General features: G+C 41.2%; 2 protein-coding genes across 2 annotated transcripts in view; both read left to right on the forward strand.

Annotated features, from left to right (window-relative positions):
- The window catches only part of LOC128266380 (clavesin-2), a 50,065-nt gene that overhangs the window by 15,926 nt on the left and 17,822 nt on the right, over positions 1 to 16,317 (forward strand). The window lies entirely within an intron of this gene.
- On the forward strand, positions 4,337 to 4,898 carry LOC128266386 (uncharacterized). The gene is made up of 2 exons (XM_053002878.1): positions 4,337 to 4,472; positions 4,535 to 4,898. The coding sequence occupies exons 1-2, from the start codon at positions 4,425 to 4,427 to the stop codon at positions 4,877 to 4,879; spliced, it is 393 nt and encodes a 130-aa protein (XP_052858838.1). The 5' UTR covers positions 4,337 to 4,424; the 3' UTR covers positions 4,880 to 4,898.

Below are 16,317 nucleotides of genomic sequence, written 5' to 3' on the forward strand. Positions count from 1 at the left end.
CCATTTACTACTTGGCTTGTATTTTTTCCCGCTATTCAAAGTGCCACATAGCTGAAATAAATTAATTGCTTAGTTGTTGCTACTGCCTTAGCGGCATTATTTGAGATGAAATTTGCTTTTAATTAATAAACTCTCCACAAAGCGAAGGCAACTTTGTTTTCTCGCTCTTAAGCACAAAGCAAAAAACATTGTTTTTATATCCTATATAAGCGTCATTCTTCTTGAACAATTTAAACGCCACGTAGATTTACTGCAAATAGTCAAAGTTCAATCGTATGTGGTTAGATAAAATTCTTATTTTGATGTAAGCAATTATTATCATAATAATATGATTTAAATTACTATTTTCTTTATTTTAACATTCCATCCAAAAGAAAAAGAAAATGTAAACAATATTCTTCGTTTTTTCCTGTGTATTCTCTGGGCTTTTCAACCTTCGGAGATGCCTTTGCGTGGGGGTTTTCTTCTAACCATGTGTGCGTCTGCATAGACGTGTGTGTGTTTTGGTTTTATTAGACCAAAGTCGTGCACTACGTTAGCCAAAGTTGAGTGAGTGAAACGCGTTCTGCGTGGGATTCTCTAATACGATGATGGTGGCTGCTATTTGGGTTTTGGCCGATTCTGAAACTGGTTTTCCACTTGGCCAACTTGCCCATCAAGGAGTCGCCACCAAACAAAATCGAATGGCAGTTGAATAAAACGGACAAAAACAAAATCGTAAACCACACCAACAAGAGTTAAATTGCGCATAACATTTGAATAATTAAGCGCTGCCTCTCTTGCCTGGTTAATGTCGTATTTGTGTATATACTTTGAAATACCAGGCCAGGGATTCTCCCCAGATTCTACAGAGAAATCCCTAAACTTGCTTGACCTGAATTCTTCGCCAGTCTTCCCAGGGAAATCTCCAAAGCAAAAAGGAAACCCTTTCTTTAGCCCACTCTTTTGGTTTTGATTTCATAATCGAAACGAAAGTTGAGCTGGCGACGTTTCGAAATCTGTTACTCGAATTTCCAGCTTTGCTTTTCATATAGGGATCCTCGCTCCGCACACAAAGACACAATCTGAGCTTGGCGTGCCCTTTTTTCCAGCTCTGGCGGGACCCTGACACAGGCGGAACCACTTACTGAGCGGGACAGCAAGAGCGTTCCATCTTTGTCTAAATCTGAGTATCTATGCATCTGTTGCTGCCTTGATTTTCTCATTTTCTCACACTCCAGAGCCACCGATCGAGGAACGCCAGCGGGCTTGGATTTACAAAGAAAAGTTGACTCCAAAAAGGGTGCTTTGTAGTGCGGCGCGAAGGGAAAACGTGGTAAGAAGGGGAAAAAAAGCTGAAGAAATGGGAAACGTGGAAAGATTAAAAAGTTTTCTCAACGACAGCATCTTTACTTTTTCGGGTTCTCGATGCTGTTAAATGCTTTTGATTTCTATTTTCTATTTTTTATTTGGCCGGCTTTTAGCGAGTGATCCCCTCCAACTACCTTCCAAACTTTAGACTGATAAATTCCATTAACATTTAACTAAACTTACTTGAGGTATATTAAGGTAGGTAGGTTATTACAAAGTTATTTTGTTGTACTCGTTATGGTGCAAACTTTTAAACTTGATTATTAAAAAAACGGATTACACTATTTTTCATAAAAATAAATTTATGTAAACACTCTTAAACAGACAAAATCATAAAAGAATTGTAATGCTTATTTTGAGGGTAAAAAAAGAAAGATAAATAACTAAAAATTTAAATATAAATTTAATAAAAGAAAAATTTTGACATGTTGGGTTAAATACCCAGCCTCTACCTCTAATAGTCTCGAATTGCCGAAATGGACGACAACAGAGTCAAAGAAAACCGAAGACACCAGCAGGCAGCTACAATCATAATTACGAGGTTAACCTTAAGAGTTGACACAAATCCGGCCAGAGCTAAGACCGAGGTACGGCGGCCTCTGCCGCTCGTTCCCAGCAATTAACTTCGAATGACACCAAATGCCACCAAGGCACGCCACCAGTCCACCAAGTCACCATCAACATCCACCATCGGAAGTCCAGAAGAGCCGCACCACGCCGCCCACCATCGGATCGCAATTGCAAGTGAACGGCAACTTTGAAGCCGCCCACAAAGCGACAAAGTTGCCATACCCTCGCCAAAGGGTATCATTATTCTCCTCTAGAAGGTAGTGATTATATGACTCATTGCTTAAATAAGTTAATTTAAAATGTTTATATTTTATTTATTTTCATGACATTTTTAAAACTAGTCACCTGGAATGGGCTTTATGTGCTGATTTCAAATTTGGAATCGTATTTATGTATTTATGTAGCAAAAAGGGCATTTTATGTTCTGATATTAGAAATCAGTTTCATTTGCTGCTTTACCAGCTGCTGCTGATGATGTTGATGTTGTTGATGATGCTGATGATGCCTGTTGATGATCTTAGCTGGCTTTGGGCATGGGCAGTTTTGCGGTTTATTTGATCAGTGTACAACTAGCATTCCATCGATTTGTATGTAGGACTAGCAGGAGGAAACGGAGAGAGAGGGGTAGACATGGGGAGGGAGATGGGAAGTCTTACAATTTTGTAACGATGGAGAGATGTATCTCGCAGATACACAGGGGTTCCCTTGTGAAGTGCAATTGAAACACTGTGTGAATTTTTCAGCGTCAAGCTTTCGGTGCCTATGTGTTGGCTGTTTCTGTGCGAGTTTGAGAGTGCTTGTGACTTTATAACTTCATCTAATGCAGAGAAAAAAATAATACAATTCTTACTGAAATTTTCGGTATTAATCAAACAATTTTAGATATTAACAAGAATTCGCTTTCTGCTTGGGAAATAATTCCTTAAAAACGTATATATATAAACAACTAACATTAAATAGTATCTTTTTGTATAATAAATGGTTAATAAATTATTCTACCGTATTGATACTTATTGACGAATCATCGATGATGTATTTCAATGTCAAAACCGCAGTTACCCAAAAATCGATATTACTATAAAATCTTAACATAATGGTACCTAAAAGCTACAACCAATCGCTAACATATTTTTTTCTCCGTATATGAGCCTTGCTTTGGGCACAACTCCCTACCTCGCAACCTACCCCGAGAAACCCACGATCTGCGTGGCTCATTCAATTCAAATGGCTCGTGATTTCGTAATCCCGCTTTTGTTGTTGCCCCGCTGGGAGCTGATGTCGCTGTTGGGTTGTTGGTGTATCTACTGGCTAGTTGTTTGTGTTTCTGCTGCAGTGGACTCGAGATTCGAGGCCACCGAACGTCGACTGCAAGTGCGACTTTGGCTGCAGTTAGACGTCAAGAGATTTGCAGTATTTTTCTCCGTCTGCGTTTTGTTTCTTTTTGTGTGGCGTGATGACCTTGAGCCGATCATTTTAACCAAGTGGCTCTGTGTGCTGGCCAAGTGGCTGACTTGCGAGTGTGTGCGAGTTAGTCGGTTACCCAGTTCCAGTTACTTTTGGAAGCTTTTGCTCGACCATTATGCCTTCGCTGCGCCATTGCAAGCCGATGCAAAAAGTTATTAAAAATAAGCTAGGATCAGGGTTGAGCCACTAACACTACCCTTACTGCTCACCTAGCCATTCTAATTTGACTTTATCGTTCTACTCATATGTTTTTATGTTTATGTTTATGTATAGCTTTGCATTTTTAATCTCTTCGCATTTAAGGTTATAATTTTACGAAAACGGACCCTATAGTATTGTAAAAAATAATAAATAAAATTTGGAGTGTTTAAAATTGTTTGTAGAAAATTGTATTATGTTGGGGGACTGTTTTTTTATTTTTTGCTTACTCCTAAGTACAGGTAATAAGTCAGCCAAACCTATAGGCTCCTTATGGTAGTCTTTTCTTGGTCTTGCACCTGGAAGCGTCTCACATCTCGTCAATGTTGTTATCCCAACGAACAACTTACAGAGATGGTGAAATCAAATAATCAATGAGTTTCACATCCTAATTGTTCAAAAGTCTTTTTGCAGGACCTTCTGGAATCCTCTGCAAACCCATTAACAGGGGAATCCAGGGAAACGGTAGAAGTAACTCCCCCATTCAAAATACTAGCTCCAGAGCCCGATGAGGACTATGGTGGTATGCGTAAAGTGAGATCCATGGGTGGATTTCTGCCCGGTCTCCGCCTTTTTTTAGACGCTGGCTATGGAAACTTATCCACAATTTCATCTGTTTCGGGCGATCCATTTTGTTCATTCCATATCGGTAGCAATTATTAAATGCTTTACGGGAATTCGGGAGCCTTCATTAGCAGAGCTTAATAAATCTCTCTTTAAAACCTTTGACCAAAATGTCAGAAATAAAATGCATCAAGGTTTTTCATTTAGTAACACATTACTTTTATTTATCTGTCAACGATTTGTCAGGGTCAAAAATGATCGTTTAAAATTTAAGGTCGATGGGCTTAAGTTATGAGGGGCGGCTTGTTATTGGTTTCTTGTTCATTGTAAGTTAGTTCTATGTTAAAATATATTCCCCTGGCTTAGCCATTACCTTTCGGCTGTCCAGGTTCTGGTCGTAGTTGTTGTCCAAGCGGTTCCTTTGCCCGCTCACCATCAAGTATCCTTGAATTTCCGTTCAAATTTGCTGATGAGCAGGTATGGCGAACCGCTGAAGCCTTTGCGCAGTTTTGAAAACTCCGAAGAGAGAATTGTCCTGCAACCCAAACGAGAAGAAGGATTTGATGACAATCAGGGTGGCGGAGTCGTTTTGGAGGGTTTCGACGAAGGCAGCGGAGAAGATTGCGATGAACTGCCTTACGGACCGACAACTCAGGCAGGAAAGGACCCGTTGACTGCTATCTTGGGTTTTTGTGTCCCAGTGGGTCTAATCATGATCCAGTTTCTATTGTAAAAGATTTAGAAAAAGAACATTGGCTATATGCCGGAAAAAACAAAAAATCTAGACTCATAATTGGGTTTTTGCTTTAAATTTATTTTCCACAATAAAGAAGGGTAGGAGAAATAGCATTTTCTAAAACACGACATTCTCGGCGCATTGTCATTTTTCAAGTTTTCTGCTGTCGCAGTACGTTTCTTATGCGTTTCGCGAAATTGTCACAGCTACAACCGATGACCTAATTTATTCGGGGGTTCTTGGACACACATCCAAGATACGGGGGTATTCTTGGGGGCCTGTTCTTGGCTTCTCCGTTTCACGTTTACTGAGTTAGCAAGAAATGCCTCGAATGTTGCAACAGCAGCGCTTCAAGCGCACTCATGAGACATACATTTTGTCCATATCCAAAATCAAGCGAAGCGAATTTCGCAAATAATTGGAGCAGTTTGCCAACGCTCACGTTTTAGACAAGGTAACACTTGGCCAAGGTGAAGACAGTTCCGATAGTGCCATATGTGGAAAAAACACAGTGCCATGCCGAGCCGAAGAAAAAACTCCGACATCGATATCTGATAATGATATTGCCTCCTTATCGGCGGAAAAGGAGGGAGAATGGGAATGAGTCCTGTTGGTCATAGTATTAATCGTAGCTGCCTCATCGATAAGGCAAACCAACACTCGATAAGCGTCCTGGAACATGGACAGACCCATTCTTATCGCTGCCAGGAGCTATATGGCTGTATCCGTAAGTTTTTATCTGCAGTGGAAAAATCAATGTTTTTGTTTACGAAAGGAAGATTAGAAATTATGATTCCATCTCATAAACTTGCCTAGTTTCGAATCAAAATTGATAGAATTCTTTCTGCTCAAATTCATTTAAAATTGATTTTTTTTGTTTTTTACTTTGAATTCTATACCAATCTCCAAATAACAAGCTTATTGCCTCAGTGTTCAAGGCAAAAAAAATTGATGTATACGCACATCCTGGCGTTAATCGATTCACTATCAGTCCCTTGATAAAATCATAAAAAATAGATAAATATTGGACGTATCGTTAAATATTTGAGCTGATAAATGGACCTTTGTCCTAAAAAGGAACGTCTGAATAATTGCTCCACTATCAGTGCGTTTTTCTGGGGGCGTTGACCAAGTCCCCGTGGTCGAGGTCTCTTATCAGCGGCGGGGAGGCGAAAACCGAGGGTCGCAAGTCTGGGACATTGTCCGGCGATGACTCTAAAATCCTCCCGGACCGCCGAGGGGCGGAAGACCCGCAGAGGCTTATCACAAGACCAGGCGGCGAGCGTAAATAATGCAATGTAGCAGGCAATGGGAAATGTCGGCCGGGAGGAGAGGGGCGGAAGAAGGAGGCAGAGTTTTTCCTCGGCCACGGGAAAAGCAGGAGAGCTACGTGCGATAGGTCAGGGTGCAAAAGGCAAAAGAAAAACAAACCTTTGCGGCCGGCAAAGTGCATTCGCCAAGGAATGGAAATCGGTGTCAGGAGCATTTGAAGAAATTCTTTTCTTTTAAATTAAAATTATAATTATTATTTAGGTTTTAAGAAATAAACTTGAGTTTATTCACTTTATGTATATATCGGAAGAAAAAGTTAATGAGTTATCTTAAACTCTGACCAAGCAATTGTAGTCACATTTATGCAATAATTGTTAAATCATTTAGTGCTTTAAACAGAAGAATCATTTTATGTTTTTTCATAAGAAAGTATATATATTTTTATAGTTAAAGGAATATATCAACAAAATCATTATCTTTTCTTTGAGTGTAAAGTTGTGCTGGTTGTTTACGAAATGGTACTGGTGAAGTGGACAAGTGATAAAGCAAGGAGAAGGCAGAAGAGCGCCGCATAGAATCCATTAGCAGTCGCTCGGAACGGAATTGAGGGAATCTCCCGATGGGCAGGGAAATGGGGAAATAGGAAAATGGGGAAATTACGGAAGGGGGCCGGGCAAAAAGTGCATGTGAGTGGGAATGGAAATGGGTGCATGAGGAGTCCGCCAAGTGGTAGCCAAGTGCATCCCGACTCCTCTTTCTCTTTCTCTTTCTTTGTCTCTCGTTTTTCTCGCATTTTCTTCTGGGTGAAAGGGTTCAATGCTCGATTTCTTCTAGCTGCAATAGTTGCCATGGGAAATCTCTCACACAAAGGCCTCTCAGCAGGATCAACCCCCAATTACGTTCAATTAAGAACTTGAACAAGCTGTTGTGTAATTTGTGAATTCTGCGGGTAAAAAGGATCCCTCGGCTTGATTGCCTTAATTGAGGTCGATGGAAAATTTAATTCTAGAAGTTCCGCCACCGAAAAATAAAAGTAATCACTGGCAAACACGCGTCCGGCAGCATGTCGGAATCTGGAAATTATGCAGGATCGCGAGCGCTACCGATTCGGAAGTCGATTCCTGCATAAGGGCAGGATCAATAGGATTTTATGCAAAGGGTGGTGGCAATAAATTGAATTAAATTCCTCAAAACACTTTAAAAACAGGATTTTGAAAGTAAATATGGTGAGATATAACACAATAGTAGTACGTTTTTTGTCTAACAAATTATAATTATTAATGTTTACAAAGGTTAAGGATTTAGCTTTATGAATTAAGCACTGCGATTCGTTTGCAGTGACATGTTCAACCCCTATTTTTACCCAACGAGCTACCCCGAATAACCCGAAAAATCGCTCATCAATTTGTTCATCTTATTATAAACAGTCTTCGGGTTGAAGCGATCCTCGACCGAAGTTCAATGCTCCCAAGAAATAACCTGAAGAAAAAATGGAAAAGAACAAAGAAAACGGCAAACAATGACTCGGTAGACAAAGGGAAAGAAGATGGGAAAAAGGCCTGTAGATAGCGTACATAATGCAGGGAGAAAAGGGCAAAAAAGGCTAAAAGTCAATGAATAGCAAACAATGAGGCTGATGAGGCCAAAAGGACGCTCGCCACTCACGTGGACCGAATGCTGATCCTCGAGATGTGCGTGCTGCGATATGCGCGTGTGTTCCAGGAATAGCAAACAGGACACGCCCACGCCAACGCCCTGCTTAAGGAATATGATCCCGCAGGAATCTTAATTTTGCCTTTAGTTGGTGTTGAGTAATTTGTGCGCCGCGAGATAAAAATCTGTTAAGCGGTTACTAAACATAAACATAGTTCGGGGGTTGAAAAGATTAGTTGGCACTCGAAGAAAAGGAGGGAACTCTTTATTCATTTTACAAATTTTCATAATTTTCAAAAGTTAAGGGAGAATCATCCAGACAAAAAAAGTGCTCTGTTAATACATGGTGATCGATATTTAAATATACTTCTGCAAAGCAAATATTTTTGTTTTGAATGTGGACTTTGCCAATCCCGTGGTATTAAGTATTTAAATTGGGAAAAAGGTGTAAAAAAATACATGTTTGAATGACTTTGCTGACAAAGCACGATGGACATATTTTTCAATCCCCAATTATGTTTTATATTTCAGCAAAATGTGTGATCAGTAGCTCCTTCTGGTCGAATGCTGGCGGTCTATTTTCGGTCGCAGAATCGGGGCACTTAAGGCTACATGTGGGTCCTCCCCGGGGGTGGTGATGGCTGTGTGACCTTCCCCTATTTCGGGGGTAAGTTTGGTTCGTTGCCACTATTTGTGTACTCCTGCATAGCGTTGCAGGGGTTTGTCAATCTACATTACGATTTCTTTACATCGCCCGCAGATCGCAGGCAGCTCCTTGCTTCAAGGACAATTACTGGATTGAAAGTTCCCACATGGGCAGCAAAAAATCAATTAAACGCTTAACTTTTGATGCTCGCGAACCTTGTGTGCGCCTATTGAAGCATGAGTGATAAATTGTTTGTTCGAGATTCAAGGAGGGAACGAAGAATTTTTCCCTCCGTTTCAATTAATTTACCATTAGAATTCCAATCACATGATCTTGCCTTAAAATAGAAATAGACTCCAATATTTTCCGCCTCTATTTTTATGCAAAACAGTCAGGTAAGGAGACTGCTCTTTAGGAGAGAATTCCTGTTCCTTTGTCTATCCACAAATTGCCGACAGATACACACACACACATACCGAATACTGCCAGGCAAATTGCATTACATCTATTTTCTATTTTTACTTGGAAAATGCCAGCATGCCGGCGAATGCAGCTAAGCGAGCGGAGGATTATAAGGCCCATCATCGACAACGCCGCTTCCTCTTGCCGCTGCCGCCCAAATAGCTGTAATAATAAAGCCGATCTTTCTCCAGTCCCTGTTTACTGTAGGATGCGACAAGAAAAGCAGGAAAAACTCCTTGGCCGCTCACACAAATACACACTCAAGGCAGGCGCGCAGTTGTCGTTGTCCTATCCCAAGAGCAAAAATCGTCTCCCCAGACACCCCTAGTCAGTGCTGTTGGGTCGGACGTTTTCCCGCCTGATCTGTCCTTATTGGATCCACTATAAACACTGCCATGAAAAAAACATTATTTTTTCGCTCAATAAAAAACAGTTTATTGAATTGTTAGTTTTAATTAATCAATATCGGATCTGTCCTTATTGAATACACCATGTGCAAAAATATGATTTTCCCCTAAGAAACAAAGCATTTTATTGTCTCGCACCTTACCCAAATGCTATTATGGTTTTCGTATTTTTTTAAGAGGATGGTTTTTTTATCAATATTCAGAATTGAATTGAAATGTTATGTGTTTGCCTTACATTTCTTCTCGTTATTTCAACTCTATTTATCCTTTCAGGAAATGGGCTGCTGGCATCTCTATTGCATGTTCCTCTCTTTGAGGAGTTGCCTGGCCGAGTTCAATGAACCAGCTTCACCTCTTGGGGCAGAGCACTGCCTATGCCTCCGCCTCTGCCACCGTCGACTGCGACTGCAAATGCAACGGAGGCAGCGTCACACAATCCTTTTTCTTTAGACTTTTCTTGTTGCCACCCTTCACTTGATCTTTGGTGATCTCTGCCGGCTTCTCCGCCCAGCTGGATACGGAATGTGGTCGTTGTTGCCTCATGCTGAAGTTGTCTCTGCCCAAAGGAGCCACGCAGGAGTTCTCAAGGGTTCCAGCGCGATTCGGATCGGTTTAAGTTGGGGCTTTGGATTTAACTTCGTGTGGGGAAATGTAAACATCGCCGTCATCATAATCGCTGCCAGCGTCCCAAGGCTGCCTGCCTTGGTTCCATTTGGGGGCAGGGGTATGTATCCCTTTCGCTCCTCATTTTTTTTTTTTCGTCGGAATGCTCGGCTTGTTTACTCAAATGTATATTTGATCTTCAGCTGGGGTAATTTCTTCTTCTCTGCCCCTTTTGACTTTTCGCTGGATTTGGAAACTGAAGTGCACTTGTGTTTATCTGTAAAGGATTTTTCAAGGAATCACCCAGGGGCAGCCAGCGTTTTTTGCTGAGTCCATGACATTTCTGGGCACTAGGGGATCACATTTTCATGCGGTACAGTCGCGAACGGAGAGCCGATCAAACGAATGGGTTTCGGATGTGTTGATGTGGTTTTTAAAAGTGAAAAGTGAAAAGTTTTTTACCAGCTTGAGAAAAGTTAAGAGGATATATCTCACATTATTTAATATTAATTTATTTGTTGTACGGTGTAGACAAACGTGGCTAACTTAAGCTAAAGGTTATTCAGCCTGACTTTCAGCGGTTCTTTTTACTTTTAAACTATTTATCTACAAAGATCTTGATCAAATTTTGGATAAATATTATATAAAGGAATACACCAACATTGCTTAAAAGAAGTTTTGTCTTAAGATAAACAAAATTAAAGTTAATTTCTTTTTGATTCTAATTGAAATTTTAATTGAAAATACAAACGTTTTTCAATTTCAAGTAGAAATTTTTAAATTGAAAAACATATTTCCAAAAAAATTTTTCTTTGCATAATCTTTTATTTGGATTTTATCAAATTCATTAAAGCCAACTCTTTGAATTTGTAAATGAATTTAACCCAGCGACCCTGTGTTTAAAATTGCAAAACATCAATCATTGAGCTCTCCTTTAAGAAACACCCTTCCTCTTGATGTCCCAAAGCACCCCAAGTACAGTCACCACAAAGAGTGGCTCGAAAGGATCGGCCAGAGTCCACTCCACACATACGAACAAGAGTCAACCGATGGAAGGAGAACAAACAAATCACCAAACCGAGGGGAATGGAGGGGCTGGAGATTTTCTGGGGACTCGAGTCCTCCATCCTACACACACGTACGATTGGCGATTATTCATGACTTTATGGACTGGGTAGCAGGACATTAAAATTGCTTTTACGCCAACTCATCGGGCGAGAGGATTAAACTGGTTCTCGGGCGCTTTGTATGCCACTCACAGTCGTCGGATTCAGATTCAGTTTGATTCAGTCCTCACTGAAAAGGCAACAGTCCTCAGTCCTCAGCCGCTCCTTGAAATTGGAATCTGGTGAAACCAGTTTGCTCCGCTGCGGTCTCTCGCACTCCTCTACCTCTTGGACCTCGCAGATCCCAAGAAAAAAGGGATACATCGCATCTGAGAGATATGTTTATCCAGTCCGCCTTTGTATGAGTATTTGTGTATATTGCCTTTTGACGCAATCCTTTCGTCCTCGTCACCATCGCTTCTTCGCTTCTTTCGTTACTTGTGTCGTTTTGAAATGGGGGTTCCATTTTTGAGTCTTCGGTTTTTTCGGGTTTTGGTTTGTTTCCTTGGGATATTTTTGGTTGTGTTTTACTTTCGAGCTTGCGTACAGTTTCGATATTTGGCAGGGGAGTGGAAACCTCGAGGCCCCGAAGTGGCCTGAAATTGGAGCAAGGAATGATGTGAACTAACTGACAGACCGACGGGAGTTATCTTAACCCAGTGGCTCTTGCATTGCGGAAAAGTATAAATGAGAAAATAAATAAACATGGAAAAGCCAACAGCCTAAATTTTATACGTGTATAAACGATTTTGGCTCATAATCAATATAGAAAAATGAATCCAACAAATAAGTTGCACAAACTAACCTCTTCTTGGGAAGTGCTTTTTATTGATAGACCCAAATTAAAATGATATAGAAAAAGTTTTGAGCTTAAAGTTTTCTGCACTTTTTACATGCATTTAGGTAATATTTGGGTTTTAAGGATTGCCAGAAATCTCTTTCCAATCTTTGGCCCTGTAATCTACATGTTAGTTTCCCCTCCAGTTCTCATAATGAAGGAATTTGTCAACTCTCATTGTGAATGGCGACTTCGTGCTGCGAATAATGTTAAATGAGGCTTCTTCACTTCATAACGCGCATAAAAAGTTCGTCTTTTTGAGAAGTAGGTCTGGGGATGGGAAGGGGTCTTGGTTTTGCTTTTGGTCGGGGACTCGTACTGCAACTGGGACTGGAGCTTGATCCATTCTTGGCCGGCCCTCTCAAACTTCCAAGTGACGGCGGAGAAAGGCACTTGAACTGCAGTCTTTTTCTTTCTTTCCTCATTTTTTGCAGGTCTGTGTCTTCTTTGGCCTTTGTATTGTTACGGGAAAAATGGTGCGCATGCGCAAATGCGATCAAGAGCAAGAAGTGGAGTGCAGGAAAAACGGCCTCAGCCACAGCAGGAAAAACAGAGCAAAAGACCGCGCAGAAATATAGGAAAATATTGTGTGAAATGTCGGTCCGGATGGGTGGATGGATGGTGGATGGTAGACGGCCAGAGAGTTGAATGCCCGACTCATTTCAGAGGAGGTGACGTTCGGTTAATGAAGGGCTTTGCGAGGTCGGCGTCGTTTTCCCTGCCTTTACATTTTCCATTTCCATTTTCCTGCTCCTCTGTTTTTGGTAAGTGGGAAGCCGAAGACAAAGCCTCACCTGTCGGCAGACCAAGTTCTCAGGATCGCCGCCTGGGAAAGCACTTAAATGGGTATTCATGCCCAGCCTAGCTTTTCTTCTGGCCAAGGAAATTGTCTCTGCCGCCCGATCCGTCCATTGCGGTTTTCTGCGGGCCTCTCTGTTTGGCTGCAGGAAGCTGTGGCCACCGCAATCTTGGCCTGGCCCGTATACGTAATTCGACCGGCCAAGAAGGAACACTCGCTTTAACCACATTTGCGAGTGGGTCTAGGCAATGAATGTCAGGCATCTGTTGCTGTTGCAAATTGCTCAAGGAAACGCACGAGTGCCGTAGGAGAGAGTTGGCAGCACAGCATTAGCAATACTAGCCACACTAGAAAAAAGCTTAATACGGAATCGATATCAAGATTTTCAGAGCGATAGAATATACAAAGAAGTTTATTTTTAAATTAAAAACAAAATCATGAGCATCATACTCCCTACTCAAAAGGAAGTTTTAGTTAGTAAGTTGGGTATTTCTTGGTAAAATTCAAACTGATTTTATTTAAGTTTTATCGACTGGAAACAAAAATCAATTAATAATTAACCTTTAATAATTTAAGGACTGTTTTGGGAATATTTTCTCTCTGTGCAGCGACAGTTGCTCTCTTTGGTTCATTCAACCCGACAGACAACAGAGCCTTCCAGCTGGGGATAGCTTAAGCTAGCGCTGCATAGATGGATGAATGGCTGGATGTGTAGATGGACGGATGGTTCAGTTTGGCCGCTCGGTTTCTAGCTGCTTGGCTGACTGCGGTGGGCAGAGCAGCACTACAGCTCTACTGAAACTGCAGCTAAAACTGCAACTGCACCTGGGAGGTAGAGCGCGATATGACCACACTGCATGCCAGCAGAACCAGAGAGGACTTGGGTATACCAGTGGCCCCCTGTTTTGGCCTCGAATTGCAAAAGTCGAAAGCATGTTTTACAAATGGATTTCATGTTCAGTGCGTTATGTTTCTCGGAAAGGATTTCTTGTCATGGCCAGGTCTGGTGGTCGTCGATCGGTCGTCTTGGCTGGCTGCCTGCGAAATTAACAAAAATAAAAATGAAATGCGACAATGGTCATACACATGGGGCATTCAAATGCCAATGAGTCGTTGACACGCCGCTTAAACAGCAGTTCATCTGCGGGTGCATAAGGGCCAGAGTTTTTTGGTCTTTTTCGGAGAAAACGAACACACTTTCAGATCCTGCCAGTCCACCGTGGTGGTCAGTCCGCAATCTGCGCCATATCCAGGTCAAATGCATGTCAAAGTCATTAAAATGAAAAGAGGCCGAGTATCTCGGCTCCTGAATCTGAAGGCGATCTTTCTGGCTTTCGGAGAAGTGCGGCGATAACGGAACACAAGGAGTGTGTAATAAAATGCAATCAAAAATTAAAAAACAATCGTTTTATGGCTTTCCCACAAAAAAATTCGTCCAGAAAATGTTTTATGTATCAGGAAACTGCGAAGGGTTAATGACAAAGGGTGTTCTTACTGTGTGGCTGCTGGTCGAATATTTCAAAGGAAGTGCTATAAGAAGCGATCTGAAGATAAACGAATAGGGCAAAGGAATGAGACCATAATATGCTCCCAAAAAATTCATAACACACAAAAGAATTTATTTGAAGTCGAGACTTTTAAAAGTCCGAAAAAATTGTAGGCACAGACTGTATATCATATATACTCATTTCTTGAATAAGATTTGAAATATCGCTAAGATATTAAAATATTTATAAGCTAAGCAACTATAATAAAGCGGACTTAATTATCAAGTTGTCTTTTCTTTTCTAATATATATTTTACAAGGTACAAGGTTATTACACTGATCTTCCGTGATCGAAACTACTCGATTACTGATTGTAAATACACCAAATGATTTTTTTCGAAGCTGGTCTTATATACTCGGATTTTTGTAACCGCTTTACTGCCTTAGGACTTCGAAACGCGTCGTATGCTAATTAAAGAGAGCGGCAATCAAAATTCAACTCCCGTTCTGAAGGATTGATCGCCCCAGCTCGTCGGATGACATATTATTTAGCAAATTGAAAATATTTTTCAGTTGGCAATTCGCACGTTACAATTACCTTTTTCCCCGCGAATCCCACGATCCGCCCCACCCTTTTTGCACCCTCTAAGCCCCCGAACCAGAGCGAAAGGGATCGCGTTTAATGTTTTTTACATCATGATTCGCTTTTTTATGGGCTGGGCCCACTGCACACACATTGGAATGCAAATCAAAAGGCGGAATGGGGAAGGCTATAAACGTATCCTCTGATACACACACTCACTCGCAACAAGAGAAACGCCAGAGAATAAATAACATCGTTGAACTCCCTCTTCGCGGCATTTGCCAGTGGATACACACGGCTGACTCTGACAGCGATCCTCGAGGTCTGGACTCCGATTCCGATCCCATCCCATACCATCCCATCATATCCAGTCGAAGGCAGTACCCTGCACCCTGTGGCGGCCCAATTGTGCCAAGGCGGCACGTCCTCGCCTGTTTAGATGAGTATAGTATGCTCCCTTCGTGCAAGTGCTTGAGATTTCATATATGCATGCCACGGTCTTTTGCACTGACCAAAAATATCAAACAAAAATATATTGTACCAGCTTCTGAAAAAGTTATACAGTATAAAGCATTATATTCTAAAGTTTTTTAGAGCTAATATTTAAAGCTTTGTTTAGTTTAAATCAATATTTTTTTTATATTGTTAAGGCAAATATTAATCACCTTGTATTGCTTAATTCTTATTTTAAGATTTGAATTAGTAATGAATTTCTATAATAAATAAAATTATTTACAACATTAAAACTAGTAGCTTCGAATAACATTTAACATACCAATTGCACTAACTAACTTTGGTAACTTTATTTCTTAAGGCCAATAATATTTACCGATGCTCTCTTTAATTTGATCTCTCTAATTTGAATATAATATTTCGCCTAAAATAGCCTTAAAGTTTGTTGTTAGCTGTCATTATTTTTCTCACTCCTTGTCCTTTACAATTTATATGATGTCCAACGTGGACATACTTTTATCTCCTGCTTAGGGAACATATATTTTTTGAAGTGCACCTACCCCTACCCCACTCCCTGAAGCTCCCCCAAATCGCCCAATCCCCGGCTGAGTGGCTTAAAGTGGCGCAACAGATAATGAAAGTCAACGTCTGTGCAAGGGTACAGGATACACTGTTTGCTTGCCTCCCCTTCTCCTTGTTCCTTGTGCTTGGTGCCTGGTGCCTGACTGTTCTCTCTGCGTTTTCTTTGCCGCTGGTAAATATCGAAATATCGGAGGCAGACATACGAGTGTACCAGACAAAGAGCTGGCTTTGTGCCCGGTGCCCCGAGGGGTGGCAGGCGGTGCGGTGCGGGGATGGTGGTTTTATCTTCGTGCCTCGCTGTAATTTCCAATCTCCACTGTTTTCCTATTTGCCCGTAATTACATCCAAGTCCTGCCAGAGTACAGTCGCTGCTCAAACATTACCCCGCCGCTCGATTTAAGTTATTTGCTTGAAGTCCCCAGTCCAACGGCCAGGTGTTTGTGTCAACGTCCACGTCTATTTGAAGAGGATCGAGGACCTTTGAGAACGGTGCGGCAAACCTCGAGATCTCGAAGAACATAAAATTGTATCTAAATACGTCTGCG

The sequence above is a fragment of the Drosophila gunungcola genome, chromosome 3R (assembly GCF_025200985.1).
Source record: "Drosophila gunungcola strain Sukarami chromosome 3R, Dgunungcola_SK_2, whole genome shotgun sequence".
In the NCBI taxonomy this organism is placed as follows: Eukaryota; Metazoa; Arthropoda; class Insecta; order Diptera; family Drosophilidae; genus Drosophila; species Drosophila gunungcola.